At 43.8% G+C, this 16,254-nt stretch overlaps 1 protein-coding gene across 2 annotated transcripts in view; it reads left to right on the top strand.

The window, feature by feature from the left end:
• The window catches only part of LOC109871563 (glypican-5), a 221,102-nt gene that overhangs the window by 83,791 nt on the left and 121,057 nt on the right, over positions 1–16,254 (top strand). Inside the window, exons 4-5 of one of the 2 annotated variants that reach the window (XM_031807061.1) lie at positions 12,538–12,707; positions 15,281–15,340. In XM_031807061.1, the coding sequence (XP_031662921.1) occupies positions 12,538–12,707; positions 15,281–15,340 (230 nt within the window). The remainder of the gene's footprint in view (positions 1–12,537; positions 12,708–15,280; positions 15,341–16,254) is intronic. The other variant, XM_031807062.1, reaches the window with a different exon arrangement.

The following is a 16,254-nucleotide window of genomic DNA, read 5'->3' as shown; positions in this document are numbered from 1 at the left end:
GCTATGGTTGGTAGAAGTCTTGTATTTTCAGGCCCAATCAAAACTACACATTATCCAAAAAACGAATCATTGGATCCAGGAAAATATATCCTCCTTGTCCTCTTCAGGCTCAGAGGTAGTTCTGACAGACTCAGGCCTTTTCTCATTTGGGCAAAAGTCCGTCCTCCACCCTCTCTCCTCCGTGACTCGAGGAGATGTCAATTCGTTAGTGGGCGAACAGAAGAGTGTCCTCCCCCTCTCAATATCCACCTTTGATCAATGATAGTCAGTCATGTGTAGCCTAGTCCTTCACAGAAGTGTCCTCCCCCTCTCAATATCCACCTTTGATCAATGATAGTCAGTCATGTGTAGCCTAGTCCTTCACAGAAGAGTTTTGAAGTCTGCCACACCCCTTTTGAATCAACTTTTGTTTTGTCAGCGGAGAAAAGCATGCACAGGTAAAAAATAAACAATATGCTAATTATCTTTTTATCTATAAAATGTTTTACACAACTAACTTAAATTGTTTTTATCACCCTTTTTTAGGATCCACCCTGTCAAAATAACTTGTCTTATGACACATGAGTGGAGAAGGAGTCTCATTTCATACAATGCACATTTTTTTCCACGTTCCGTCTCCTCGCCGCCTCTCCTCGATTACCTTTGACCTTTTTCAAAAGGATCCGAGCGAGGACGGAGGAGAGAGTATACAGGAATTTAGCATATCCCACTGACAAAAGGCCTATGTTCCTGTGTGTCCAATTCCGAAATGACTGGCTGTAAAGCCATGGAAAAGATTTTCTCCTCCGAGCAAGATTCAAACCAGCAACCTAAGGAGCTCTGCTATTTCACCTTCAGTCCTACACTCTAACTGAGCTATCGAGGATGTATTTATTTGTAGTAACTATGTCTTCTATTTTAGCGTTTTGTGAGCTGAGTGGCTTCTACTGTATGTCCAGAAATTAGAGGGCCTAACTGGTCAGAGAACAACCCCCACTCCCCACCTAAGTGCTATTAGTGTTGAGAAGGGGCTGCATATGATCCACATGATTCTGGATGCAGAAAATATCTCCTCTTTGAGGCTCAGAGGTGCTGCTGAAAGATGTTCCTCTTGACCAAAATGCCTGGCTGTGATACCTGTCGTGAGGACAAACTTTTCTGGTTTTGAACCAGTGACCTAAAGACCTCTCTTACTACACCTATAGTCATCCGCTCTACTAACTGAGCTATGAAAAAGGTGTTAGTTAAAGACTGTCCAGAATTGAAACCACCAGTGGACAATAAGGGGCCAAACTTGCTGGAAAACCCCCATCCACCTTACCACCCCTACCCAGAATGCAATGCGACAGGGGGCCTGAGAAAGTTCCCCTGGTGTTTCCTGGCTGATCCCTAGATAAACAACCCTAGAAGACAGCCTGGGACCAACACTGCTATCTGTAAGACAATACTTCCCTAGAGCCTGGATGGGGTGGGGTGAGTCGGACACCCTCTGGCTCATTCCCTCGCCCTCTGCTCCTTTCCTCTCCACTCTCTGGCCTTGGGGTAGACCAGGGATATACACAGAGACATATGAGATGGGGACGATACATAGACACATGTGTAGGGGATTAGAGACATAGATACGTTCACGCAAACAGTCACACACATGCAGCAAAGATGCATACACGCAGGCAGGCTTACAAATGCTAACGCACACATACAGAAGCATATGCAAACACATAATTTAGAATAACACACACATATTCTTGCCTCAGGCAGGAGAAATCCAATTTCATCGGCCTTCTCTAATGTATAGAGAATGTTTGTCTTTGTTTTCCCAATTTGCCGAACAGCAAAGTGTATCAGACCATGGCATCCTATACCATCGTTCTCCAGGCAATCACTAGAGGAATGTCTGAAATGGAGTAGCTGAGATTTTAAAGATATAACAAACAGGTGGTCAAACACAGATGCACACACACACACACACACACACACGCACGCAATCTTCCTAGCTATTTGTCTCAACTTACCCCACTGTCCCCTATTGCTGTTGGACTGGACCATTTGGCTCAATATTGTGTGTTTGTACGTATGCATGCATGTGGATGCGCTTGGGTGCGTATGTGTGTGTCTGAAACATCCAATTGTTTGTGTGTGTGTGTGTGCGTGCGTCGGGGAGATGCAGTCCTGTAATAGCTGTGGTTATTAAGAATGCTGCCCTACCCCTCCACACACCTTCCCAGTCTTACATGCAGGCCCACCCTAAACACACTGCCCCCACATCCAGCCCAACAGGAGTCTGTTGCCTGGGAAAGACCCAATAGGGCCCTGTACTGTTTGGATACGGCCCACAGGGCCCTGTACTGTCTGGATAAGGCCCAACAGGGCCCTGTACTGTCTGGGTAAGGCCCAACAGAGCCTTGTACTGTCTGGGCAAGGCACAACAGGAGTGTGTGTTGTCTGGGCAAGGCCCAACAGGAGTGTGTGTTGTCTGGGTAAGGCCCAACAGGAGTGTGTGTTGTCTGGGTAAGGCCCAACAGGAGTGTGTGTTGTCTGGGTAAGGCCCAACAGTAGTGTGTGTTGTCTGGGTAAGGCCCAACAGGAGTGTGTGTTGTCTGGGTAAGGCCCAACAGGAGTGTGTGTTGTCTGGGTAAGGCCCAACAGGAGTGTGTGTTGTCTGGGTAAGGCCCAACAGGAGTGTGTGTTGTCTGGGTAAGGCACAACAGGAGTGTGTGTTGTCTGGGTAAGGTCCAACAGGGCCCTGTACTGTCTGGGTAAGGCCCAACAGGAGTGTGTGTTGTCTGGGTAAGGCCCAACAGGAGTGTGTGTTGTCTGGGTAAGGCCCAACAGGAGTGTGTGTTGTCTGGGTAAGGCCCAACAGGAGTGTGTGTTGTCTGGGTAAGGCCCAACAGGAGTGTGTGTTGTCTGGGTAAGGCCCAACAGGAGTGTGTGTTGTCTGGGTAAGGCCCAACAGGAGTGTGTGTTGTCTGGGTAAGGCCCAACAGGAGTGTGTGTTGTCTGGGTAAGGTCCAACAGGGCCCTGTACTGTCTGGGTAAGGCCCAACAGGAGTGTATGTTGTCTGGGGAGGGTCCAACCGGGCCCTGTACTGTCTGGGTAAGGCCCAACAGGAGTGTGTGTTGTCTGTGTAAGGCCCAACAGGAGTGTGTGTTGTCTGGGTAAGGACCAACAGGAGTGTATGTTGTCTGGGTAAGGACCAACAGGAGTGTATGTTGTCTGGGTAAGGTCCAACCGGGCCCTTTACTGTCTGGGTAAGGCCCAACAGGAGTGTGTGTTGTCTGTGTAAGGCCCAACAGGAGTGTGTGTTGTCTGGGTAAGGCCCAACAGGAGTGTGTGTGTCTGGGTAAGGCCCAACAGGAGTGTGTGTTGTCTGGGTAAGGCCCAACAGGAGTGTGTGTTGTCTGGGTAAGGCCCAACAGGAGTGTGTGTTGTCTGGGTAAGGCCCAACAGGAGTGTGTGTTGTCTGGGTAAGGCCCAACAGGAGTGTGTGTTGTCTGGGTAAGGCCCAACAGGAGTGTGTGTTGTCTGGGTAAGGCCCAACAGGAGTGTGTGTTGTCTGGGTAAGGCCCAACAGGAGTGTGTGTTGTCTGGGTAAGGTCCAACAGGGCCCTGTACTGTCTGGGTAAGGCCCAACAGGAGTGTATGTTGTCTGGGGAGGGTCCAACCGGGCCCTGTACTGTCTGGGTAAGGCCCAACAGGAGTGTGTGTTGTCTGGGTAAGGACCAACAGGAGTGTATGTTGTCTGGGTAAGGTCCAACCGGGCCCTTTACTGTCTGGGTAAGGCCCAACAGGAGTGTGTGTTGTCTGTGTAAGGCCCAACAGGAGTGTGTGTTGTCTGGGTAAGGCCCAACAGGAGTGTGTGTTGTCTGGGTAAGGCCCAACAGGAGTGTGTGTTGTCTGGGTAAGGCCCAACAGGAGTGTGTGTTGTCTGGGTAAGGCCCAACAGGAGTGTGTGTTGTCTGAATACAACCCAAACTGGTCTATAGGTAATACAACCCAAACTGGTATATAGGTAATACAACCCAAACTGGTCTATAGGTAATACAACCCAAACTGGTCTATAGGTAATACAACCCAAACTGGTCTATAGGTAATACAACCCAAACTGGTCTATAGGTAATACAACCCAAACTGGTCTATAGGTAATACAACCCAAACTGGTCTATAGGTAATACAACCCAAACTGGTCTATAGGTAAAACAACCCAAACTGGTCTATAGGTAATACAACCCAAACTGGTCTATAGGTAATACAACCCAAACTGGTCTATAGGTAATACAATCCAAACTGGTCTATAGGTAATACAACCCAAACTGGTCTATAGGTAAAACAAGCCAAACTGGTCTATAGGTAAAACAACCCAAACTGGTCTATAGGTAAAACAACCCAAACTGGTCTATAGGTAATACAACCCAAACTGGTCTATAGGTAAAACAACCCAAACTGGTCTATAGGTAATACAAGCCAAACTGGTCTATAGGTAATACAAGCCAAACTGGTCTATAGGTAATACAAGCCAAACTGGTCTATAGGTAATACAAGCCAAACTGGTCTATAGGTAATACAAGCCAAACTGGTCTATAGGTAATACAAGCCAAACTGGTCTATAGGTAATACAAGCCAAACTGGTCTATAGGTAATACAAGCCAAACTGGTCTATAGGTAATACAAGCCAAACTGGTCTATAGGTAATACAAGCCAAACTGGTCTATAGGTAATACAAGCCAAACTGGTCTATAGGTAATACAAGCCAAACTGGTCTATAGGTAATACAAGCCAAACTGGTCTATAGGTAATACAAGCCAAACTGGTCTATAGGTAATACAAGCCAAACTGGTCTATAGGTAATACAAGCCAAACTGGTCTATAGGTAATACAAGCCAAACTGGTCTATAGGTAATACAAGCCAAACTGGTCTATAGGTAATACAACCCAAACTGGTCTATAGGTAATACAACCCAAACTGGTCTATAGGTAATACAAGCCAAACTGGTCTATAGGTAATACAAGCCAAACTGGTCTATAGGTAATACAAGCCAAACTGGTCTATAGGTAATACAAGCCAAACTGGTCTATAGGGAATACAACCCAAACTGGTCTATAGGTAAAACAACCCAAACTGGTCTATAGGTAAAACAACCCAAACTGGTCTATAGGTAATACAAGCCAAACTGGTCTATAGGTAATACAAGCCAAACTGGTCTATAGGTAATACAAGCCAAACTGGTCTATAGGTAATACAAGCCAAACTGGTCTATAGGTAATACAAGCCAAACTGGTCTATAGGTAATACAAGCCAAACTGGTCTATAGGTAATACAAGCCAAACTGGTCTATAGGTAATACAAGCCAAACTGGTCTATAGGTAATACAAGCCAAACTGGTCTATAGGTAATACAAGCCAAACTGGTCTATAGGTAATACAAGCAAACTGGTCTATAGGTAATACAAGCCAAACTGGTCTATAGGTAATACAAGCCAAACTGGTCTATAGGTAATACAAGCCAAACTGGTCTATAGGTAATACAACCCAAACTGGTCTATAGGTAATACAAGCCAAACTGGTCTATAGGTAATACAAGCCAAACTGGTCTATAGGTAATTAACAACCCAAACTGGTCTAATAGGTAATACAACCCAAACTGGTCTATAGGTAATACAACCCAAACTGGTCTATAGGGAATACACCCAAACTGGTCTATAGGTAAAACAACCCAAACTGGTCTATAGGTAAAACAACCCAAACTGGTCTATAGTAATACAAGCCAAACTGGTCTTAGGTAATACAAGCCAAACTGGTCTATAGGTAATACAAGCCAAACTGGTCTATAGGTAATACAAGCCAAACTGGTCTATAGGTAATACAAGCCAAACTGGTCTATAGGTAATACAAGCCAAACTGGTCTATAGGTAATACAAGCCAAACTGGTCTATAGGTAATACAAGCCAAACTGGTCTATAGGTAATACAAGCCAAACTGGTCTATAGGTAATAACCAACGGTCTATAGGTATACAGCCAAACTGGTCTATAGGTAATACAAGCCAAACTGGTCTATAGGTAATACAAGCCAAACTGGTCTATAGGTAATACAAGCCAAAACTGGTCTATAGTAATACAAGCCAAACTGGTCTATAGGTAATACAAGCCAAACTGGTCTATAGGTAATACAAGCCAAACTGGTCTATAGGATACAAGCCAACTGGTCTATAGGTAATACAAGCCAAACTGGTCTATAGGTAATACAAGCCAAACTGGTCTATAGGTAATACAACCCAAACTGGTCTATAGGTAATACAACCCAAACTGGTCTATAGGTAATACAAGCCAAACTGGTCTATAGGTAATACAAGCCAAACTGGTCTATAGGTAATACAAGCCAAACTGGTCTATAGGTAATACAAGCCAAACTGGTCTATAGGGAATACAACCCAAACTGGTCTATAGGTAAACAACCCAAACTGGTCTATAGGTAAACAACCCAAACTGGTCTATAGGTAATACAAGCCAAACTGGTCTATAGGTAATACAAGCCAAACTGGTCTATAGGTAATACAAGCCAAACTGGTCTATAGGTAATACAAGCCAAACTGGTCTATAGGTAATACAAGCCAAACTGGTCTATAGGTAATACAAGCCAAACTGGTCTAATAGGTAATACAAGCCAAACTGGTCTATAGGTAATACAAGCCAAACTGGTCTATAGGTAATACAAGCCAAACTGGTCTATAGGTAATACAAGCCAAACTGGTCTATAGGTAATACAAGCCAAACTGGTCTATAGGTAATACAACCCAAACTGGTCTATAGGTAATACAACCCAAACTGGTCTATAGGTAATACAAGCCAACTGGTCTATAGGTAATACAAGCCAAAACTGGTCTATAGGTAATACAAGCCAAACTGGTCTATAGGTAATACAAGCCAACTGGTCTATAGGTAATACAAGCCAAACTGGTCTATAGGGAATACAACCCAAACTGGTCTATAGGTAAAACAACCCAAACTGGTCTATAGGTAAAACAACCCAAACTGGTCTATAGGTAATACAAGCCAAACTGGTCTATAGGTAATACAAGCCAAACTGGTCTATAGGTAATACAAGCCAAACTGGTCTATAGGTAATACAAGCCAAACTGGTCTATAGGTAATACAAGCCAAACTGGTCTATAGGTAATACAAGCCAAACTGGTCTATAGGTAATACAAGCCAAACTGGTCTATAGGTAATACAAGCCAAACTGGTCTATAGGTAATACAAGCCAAACTGGTCTATAGGTAATACAAGCCAAACTGGTCTATAGGTAATACAAGCCAAACTGGTCTATAGGTAATACAAGCCAAACTGGTCTATAGGTAATACAAGCCAAACTGGTCTATAGGTAATACAAGCCAAACTGGTCTATAGGGAATACAACCCAAACTGGTCTATAGGTAAAACAACCCAAACTGGTCTATAGGTAATACAAGCCAAACTGGTCTATAGGTAATACAAGCCAAACTGGTCTATAGGGAATACAACCCAAACTGGTCTATAGGTAAAACAACCCAAACTGGTCTATAGGTAATACAACCCAAACTGGTCTATAGGTAAAACAACCCAAACTGGTCTATAGGTAATACAAGCCAAACTGGTCTATAGGTAATACAAGCCAAACTGGTCTATAGGTAATACAAGCCAAACTGGTCTATAGGTAATACAAGCCAAACTGGTCTATAGGTAATACAAGCCAAACTGGTCTATAGGTAATACAAGCCAAACTGGTCTATAGGTAATACAAGCCAAACTGGTCTATAGGTAATACAAGCCAAACTGGTCTATAGGTAATACAAGCCAAACTGGTCTATAGGTAATACAAGCCAAACTGGTCTATAGGTAATACAAGCCAAACTGGTCTATAGGTAATACAAGCCAAACTGGTCTATAGGTCTTAGGTATACAAGCCAACCCTGGTATAGAGGTATACAAGCCAAACTGGTCTATAGGTAATACAAGCCAAACTGGTCTATAGGTAATACAAGCCAAACTGGTCTATAGGTAATACAAGCCAAACTGGTCTATAGGTAATACAAGCCAAACTGGTCTATAGGTAATACAAGCCAACTGGTCTATAGGTAATACAAGCCAAACTGGTCTATAGGTAATACAAGCCAAACTGGTCTATAGGTAATACAAGCCAAACTGGTCTATAGGTAATACAAGCCCAAACTGGTCTATAGGTAATACAAGCCAAACTGGTCTATAGGTAATACAACCCAAACTGGTCTATAGGTAATACAAGCCCAAACTGGTCTATAGGTAATACAACCAAACTGGTCTATAGGTAATACAAGCCAAACTGGTCTATAGGTAAATACAAGCCAAACTGGTCTATAGGTAATACAAGCCAAACTGGTCTATAGGTAATACAAGCCAAACTGGTCTATAGGTAATACAAGCCAAACTGGTCTATAGGTAATACAGCAAACTGTCTATAGGTATACAAGCCAACTGGTCTATAGGTAATACAAGCCAAACTGGTCTATAGGTAATACAAGCCAAACTGGTCTATAGGTAATACAAGCCAAACTGGTCTATAGGTAATACAAGCCAAACTGGTCTATAGGTAATACAAGCCAAACTGGTCTATAGGTAATACAAGCCAAACTGGTCTATAGGTAATACAAGCCAAACTGGTCTATAGGGAATACAACCCAAACTGGTCTATAGGTAAAACAACCCAAACTGGTCTATAGGTAATACAAGCCAAACTGGTCTATAGGTAATACAAGCCAAACTGGTCTATAGGGAATACAACCCAAACTGGTCTATAGGTAAAACAACCCAAACTGGTCTATAGGTAATACAACCCAAACTGGTCTATAGGTAATACAATAACACAACCATCTCCCCAGTGGCCCAAGTCTGCCTCCCTCTCCTGCTCCACAGATGCTCCTGTGTGTGTGTGTGTGTGAGAGAGAGAGAGAGAGAGAGAGAGAGAGAGAGAGAGAGAGAGAGAGAGAGAGAGAGAGAGAGAGAGAGAGAGAGAGAGAGAGAGAGAGAGAGAGAGAGAGAGAGAGAGAGAGAGAGAGAGAGAGAGAGAGAGAGAGAGAGAGAGAGAGAGAGAGAGAGAGACCTTCACATTTTTGTAAATATTTGAGTATATCTTTTCATGTGACAACACTGAAGAAATGACACTTTGCTACAATGTAAAGTAGTGAGTGTACAGCTTGTATAACAGTGTAAATGTGCTTTCCCCTCAAAATAACTCAACACACAGCCATTCATGTCTAAACCGCTGGCAACAAAAGTGAGTACACCCCTAAGTGAAAATGTCCAAATTGAGCCCAATTAGCAATTTTACCTCCCCGGTGTCATGTGACTCGTTAGTGTTACAAGGTCTCAGGTGTGAATGGGGAGCAGGTGTGTTAAATTTGGTGTCATCGCTCTCACACTCCCTCATACTGAATGGTCACTGGAAGTTCAACATGGCACCTCATGGCAAAGAACTCTCTGAGGAGCTGAAAAAAAGAATTGTTGCTCTACATAAAGATGGCCTGGGCTACAAGAAGATTGCCAAGACCCTGAAACTGAGCTGCAGCACGGTGGCCAAGACCATACAGCGTTTTAACTGGACAGGTTCCACTCAGAACAGGCCCCCGCATGGTCGACCAAAGAAGTTTAGTGCACGTGCTCAGCGTCATATCCAGAGGTTGTCTTTGGGAAATAGACGTATGAGTGCTGCCAGCATTGCTGCAGAGGTTGAAGGGGTGGGGGGTCAGCCTGTCAGTGCACAGACCATATGCCGTACACTGCGTCAAATTGGTCTGCATGGCTGTCATCCCAGAAGGAAGCCTCTTCTAAAGATGATGCACAAGAAAACCCGCAAACAGTTTGCTGAAGACAAGCAGACTAAGGACATGGATTACTGGAACCATGTCCTGTCGTCTGATGAGACCAAGATAAACTTATTTTGTTCACATGGTGTCAAGCGTGTGTGGCGGCAACCAGGTGAGGAGTACAAAGACAAGTGTGTCTTGCCTACAGTCAAGCATGGTGGTGGGAGTGTCATGGTCTGGGCTGAATGAGTGCTGCCGGCACTGGGGAACTACAGTTCATTGAGGGAACCATGAATGCCAACATGTACTGTGACATACTGAAGCAGAGCATGATCCCCTCCCTTCAGAGACTGGGCCGCAGGGCAGTATTCCAACATGATAACGAAACACACCTCCAAGACGACCACTGCCTTGCTAAAGAAGCTGAGGGTGATGGACTGGCCAAGCATGTCTCCAGACCTAAACCCTATTGAGCATCTGTGGGGCATCCTCAAACGGAAGGTGGAGGAGTGCAAGGTCTCTAACATCCACCAGCTCCGCGATGTCGTCATGGAGGAGTGGAAGAGGACTCCAGTGGCAACTTGTGAAGCTCTGGTGAGCAGGTCTCTAGTAGAAGGTTGCAGGGCCCAGGGTGCTGAGTCGGGAATAGCCCTTCTGTTCTGAGGAAACCTCCATTTAAAATGCCTTTTATAGGGCACGTGATGACTGATCCTCCTAACACACACACACACACATCCTTCTAGCCCCAGATGCTTACCATATTTATAGGCCGCCCCATTGGCACATGACGACCTGCGGTTTTGTAATTGTCCCGCATTTTTCTACTGCTCTGGTGGTTACTCACCCCTCCATCACCCCTCCATCACCCCCTCTCAACCCCTGAATATATCCTCCTTTCCCCTTTCTGTTTGGTGTGGAAAAAAGTGCATGTTTATGTTTTGTGTATTCCATTGTTTAGTGTGCCCCTAGGCGCACAGTATTTGGGAGGTAGGTAGGTGTGTGTGTGTGTGTGTGTTCACTAGCTCGCCTAAACAGGTCTCCTTCTGTGGGAGTGAAGCTATGCTTAAATACTGCAGTGCTGTCTTTGATGTTCCCACATCTAATGCCTACTTCAAAAGAAAGGTCAAAGTAAAGTCGAGACTTCATTAAACATATTATGCTCAAAGAGCAAATTTCTTCTTATGTGTCCAAGGCAAGGTATTCACATAAGCAAGCAGGGTTCAGGGGTCAGGCTTTGTCATAATGCTGTTGAAGTATGAGATCTAACTCATATTGGAACTTTCCATATGAGAGGCAGCAGTGAGCACATACAGTTCTGGTCTAAATAATGACAATGATTGAATGAGCCTTTCGGACAAAGACACTACACAGCCAGACAGTGATTATTAAGGTTCTTTCAGCTCACCGTTGGACTATCCATCTGCCCAAAAGAGGAACACTTAATAACACCAGGCTTTTCAGCCAATGAGACAGCATTGGGATGGGTTGTGGGGCGGTCGTTGCCTGACCTGTCTGTTTCCTCATAGGGGATACCAGGGCTTTAATGTCATTAATCACATGACACTCAAAAGACCAACACATGCACACATCAGTCTTGGCAATAGCTCTCTCATCTCATCCCATCCTTGTCTACATACTGTACATCCAAGATCCATTTCCCATTCTCTCCATCTGTTTTTATTTTACTAGGCAAGTCAGTTAAGAATAAATTCTTATTTTCAATGATGACCTAGGAACAGTGGGTTAACTGCCTGTTCAGGGGTAGAATGACAGATTTGTACCTTGTCAGCTCGGGGGTTTGAACTTGCAACCTTCCGGTTACTAGTCCAACTATCTAACCACTAGGCTACCTTGCCGCCTTCTAAGTCTGTCATCCTGTGTGTTGTAGACATCATGCCTTGTATCATTATCCTGTGTGTTGTAGACATCATGCCATGTGTCATTATCCTGTGTGTTGTAGACATCATGCCTTGTATCATTATCCTGTGTTGTAGACATCATGCCTTGTATCATTATCCTGTGTGTTGTAGACATCATGCCATGTGTCATTATCCTGTGTGTTGTAGACATCATGCCTTGTATCATTATCCTGTGTGTTGTAGACATCATGCCATGTGTCATTATCGTCCTGTGTGTTGTAGACATCATGCCATGTGTCATTATCGTCCTGTGTGTTGTAGACATCATGCCATGTGTCATTATCGTCCTGTGTGTTGTAGACATCATGCCATGTGTCATTATCGTCCTGTGTGTTGTAGACATCATGCCTTGTATCATTATCCTTTGTGTTGTAGACATCAAGCCATGTGTCATTATCGTCCTGTGTGTTGTAGACATCATGCCTTGTGTCATTATCCTGTGTGTTATAGACAGCATGCCATGTGTCATTATCCTGTGTGTTGTAGACATCATGCCTTGTGTCATTATCCTGTGTTGTAGACATCATGCCATGTGTCACTATCGTCCGGTGTGTTGTAGACATCATGCCTTGTGTCATTATCCTGTGTGTTATAGACATCATGCCATGTGTCATTATCCTGTGTGTTGTAGACATCATGCCTTGTGTCATTATCCTGTGTGTTGTAGACATCATGCCATGTGTCATTATCCTGTGTGTTGTAGACATCATGCCATGTGTCATTATCCTGTGTGTTATAGACATCACGCCTTGTGTCATTATCCTGTGTGTTGTAGACATCATGCCATGTGTCATCATCCTGTGTGTTTCTCTCTCCCTGCAGGTAGATAAAGTGTGTGGTCTGTCTGGTAAGGAGCCCACCACCAGCATCCACCCTGACCCCACCCCAGAGTTCACAACCCCTACAGTGACATCATCAACCGCCCCTCCCTCTATCATCCCCTCCATTCCCCCACAGGAACAGCTGATGGGAAACCTTGCCCACCTGAGGAGGTAAGGTTGGGACAAACAATCTTTTTAGATAAGCAGAAACGTGAAATCAGAAGTCAGATGTCAAATTTTTCTTACATTATCCTTACGTTAGCCTTACATTATCCTTAGCTTTACATTAGCCTTAGCTGTGGTGAGCCTTTGGTGTTGGCGGAGCTTGCACTTTTACTATTGTATTTGATCCATTCTGCTGTACACGCTCAAACAAGCACATCTAATGTATTTGAAAGGAAATAGATACGTATTTGATCCAGGCCTGGTGACAGCTGACCATCACAAATAAACGTAAATGAACATATATTATGTGACAGGGATAATCATTGGTCAAAGGACACCCTATTCCCCAATATTGTACATAGAGTATAGTGTTCCTGTCTCTCTCACGCACAAACACACACACACACACACACACACACACACACACACACACACACACACACACACACACACACACACACACACACACACACACACACACACACATTACCTATAGACCAGTTTAGGTTGTTTTTGTGAATTTCCAGCAGACTTTTTGGGAAGTAAAACCCCCCCCCCACACACACACAGACATACAGTGTGACACACACTCCTCTCACACAGCCTAGATGGGATGTTGTGTTTGGCCGTTTCCGATTCCCCCTCCACCTCGTCCTCTGAGGCACCCTGTGCCCACTGCCCACAGGAGCTGGCAGGGCAATGCCCACAGGAATGGGGGAAGATTAATACGGACGGACCGCTTCCTGTTTACCCAGACTATCATAGCCCCAGCTCAGATCAGCTGCCCACTTCAGTTCTATCATCACATAGGCACACAGTCACATATTGGGCATGCAGACATGCACACCAAGTCGAATACACACACCCCCGTCTGCCCCTTCGACCATAGACCCAGATCCATGAATCACTGTGCTGGTGTCAGTTTAGCTGCCACTCCTGCCCTGGCGCTGCCACCTTGCTCTATGCCAACAGTACCAGCCCTCTGCCAGCCTACCTAAAGTCCAGTGTGCAGCTGCCACATCACATACATGGCAGTTTACACTGGGGCAGAGGCACAAGGCCAGTAGACACTGAATATGATAGAGTAGAATAATAAGGGGAAATGACATTTGCATAATTCATTTTGTGTTTCCAGTCAAATGTAATACATGTGTTTATCCAATTGGATAGTTACTTCTGATGGGAATTCAATTAAATGTTTTTTATTGTTCCCAGACACTAATATTTTGAGAAAAACACATGAGAAAGGAGTGAGCACACATATACAATTGTAATTGTTTTCTCAGATGTGCATTTCTCACTTGTATGACTTCAACGATTAGTTTAACACTGTGTCATGGGTTGATTGTGTTGATGACAAACTGCTGTGTGTCCCACTTTGGGGTGTGTGTGTGGTGTGGATGGGTCTGTGTGGGGGGGGCTCACTCTGACCTATGAATATGCATGACTGACCCTTGACCCATCAACTGACTATTTCTTAGTGCTGAACGATTAACTGAAATATCTGTGATTTTGGGGGGTTTTTAACACCTAATTGACTGATGTCAGTTCAATTATGTGAATTCTATTTTTTATTTTTTTATTCTTCTGTGAGATCAATGTGCACGTTGCACAGTTTCTCTAGAGATAAATCAGATGAATCCCGAACCGTGCCCTGTAGTAGGTAGTTGTAGTTTCCAACAGGACAGAAAACGTGGTAATTAACTACAATGACCATAATCCTACTTGTCTGGTCTGTTTTTTTAATGCCTGCTATGTTAGATTAGTGTGGGGCAGACATGGAGGGAGAGACGTGACAGAAGAATGTGCTATTGAGAGGGATAGAGCAGTTGCTTCATGAAGTATCTCTACCTGAGAATACATGACGATTCATAGTTGGCATTCAGCAGTCATAAAAGTATGTCTTATTTACTTTGAAGAACTAGTAAAATAGTGACTTTATCAGACAGTATAGGTAGCAGCTCTGTAGAGATGAGATGATGACTTGGAATGAAATAATAAAGTCATCAAATAAACAAATGTAATATACACAACAACTGAAATATATATATTTTGGTTTTATTTAACTAGGCAAGTCAGTTAAGAACAAATTATTATCTCATTTACAATGACGGCCTACCCCAGCCAAATCAGGACGAGGCTGGGCCAATTGTGCACTGGCTTATGGGACTCCGAATCACGGCCGGTTGTGATACAGCCTGGAATCAAACCAGGGTCTGTAGTGACGCCTCTAGCACTGAGATGCAGTACCTTAGACTGCTGCGCCACTCGGGAGCAGCGGTCTAAGTAAAGTCATGTGAATAAATGATGGTTAATAAGGGATAAGCAGTAATGGGCAGTCACTAACAACATGGGACTTTTAGAAATGGTTTTATTCTGTGTTGTTACAGCATTCAACCCACACAACGCATTTAATGTTTCAAAAAATGATCGAACCAAAACCGAAGCACTAATTGCTCAACACGACTATATCTTCCTCTCCCTCCCTCCCCTCCTTGTTTTGGTTTGTCCTCCTTTTGTTCCTCCCCTTGTTTTCTCTCCCTGCATCCCTCCTACTTGCGTCATTCTTCCATCCTCAGTTCATTCACCCTGAAACACTCCAGGAATGATAAACCTAGAAGTCTGAAAAAGATCTCTAGGTAAGCATGACGGACCCACCAGCAGAATGACAAGTACCTGTCTCTGTCTTCTCAGTCTCACATATTGCCATCTGTCTGTCTGTCGATCTATCCATCTATCGATACATCTATATCTATCTATCTATCTCCGTCTGTCGTACTCTGAACTCTGTATCTGTGTGTCTGCCTCTGTTTCTAACTCTATCTCTCTGTTTTCTAAATCTATCTCTCTGTTTCTATATCTATGTTTCTATCTCTGTGTCTAACTGTGTCTAACTCTATCTCTCTGTTACTAACTCTATCTCTCTGTCTCTGTTTTCTAACTCTATCTCTGGTTTTCTATCTCTCTGTTTTCTATCTCTCTGTTACTAACTCTATCTCTCTGTTACTAACTATCTCTCTGTCTCTGTTTTCTAACTCTCTCTCTGTTACTAACTCTAACTCTCTGTCTCTCTGTGTCTAACTCTATCTCTGTTACACTCGTTGAAATGATTGGACCAAGGTGCAGCGTGGCAGGCGTACATTTTGTCTTTATTAAAAATGAACACCTAAAAACAACAAAAGGAAACTTAACGTTCGGTAGGCTACCCAGAGCTGTACAAAAACAACATCCCACAAAACTAAGGTGGCAAAACAGGCTGCCTAAGTATGATTCCCAATCAGAGACAACGATAGACAGCTGTCCCTGATTGAGAACCATACCCGGCCAAAACATAGAAATAAAGAACATAAAGTTTCCCACCCGAGTCACACCCTGACCAACCAAACATAGAGAATAAAATGATCTCTACGGTCAGGGCGTGACAATCTCTCTGTTTCTACCTCTCTGTGTCTAACTCTATTTCTCTGTTTCTATCTCTCTGTTTCTAATTCTATCGCTCTGTTTCTATCTCTATCTCTCTGTGTCTATCTCTCTGTTTCTAATTCTATCGCTC

Source organism: Oncorhynchus kisutch, linkage group LG27, assembly GCF_002021735.2.
Source record: "Oncorhynchus kisutch isolate 150728-3 linkage group LG27, Okis_V2, whole genome shotgun sequence".
NCBI lineage: Eukaryota > Metazoa > Chordata > Actinopteri > Salmoniformes > Salmonidae > Oncorhynchus > Oncorhynchus kisutch.
This window is presented reverse-complemented; position numbering and strand designations above follow the sequence as displayed.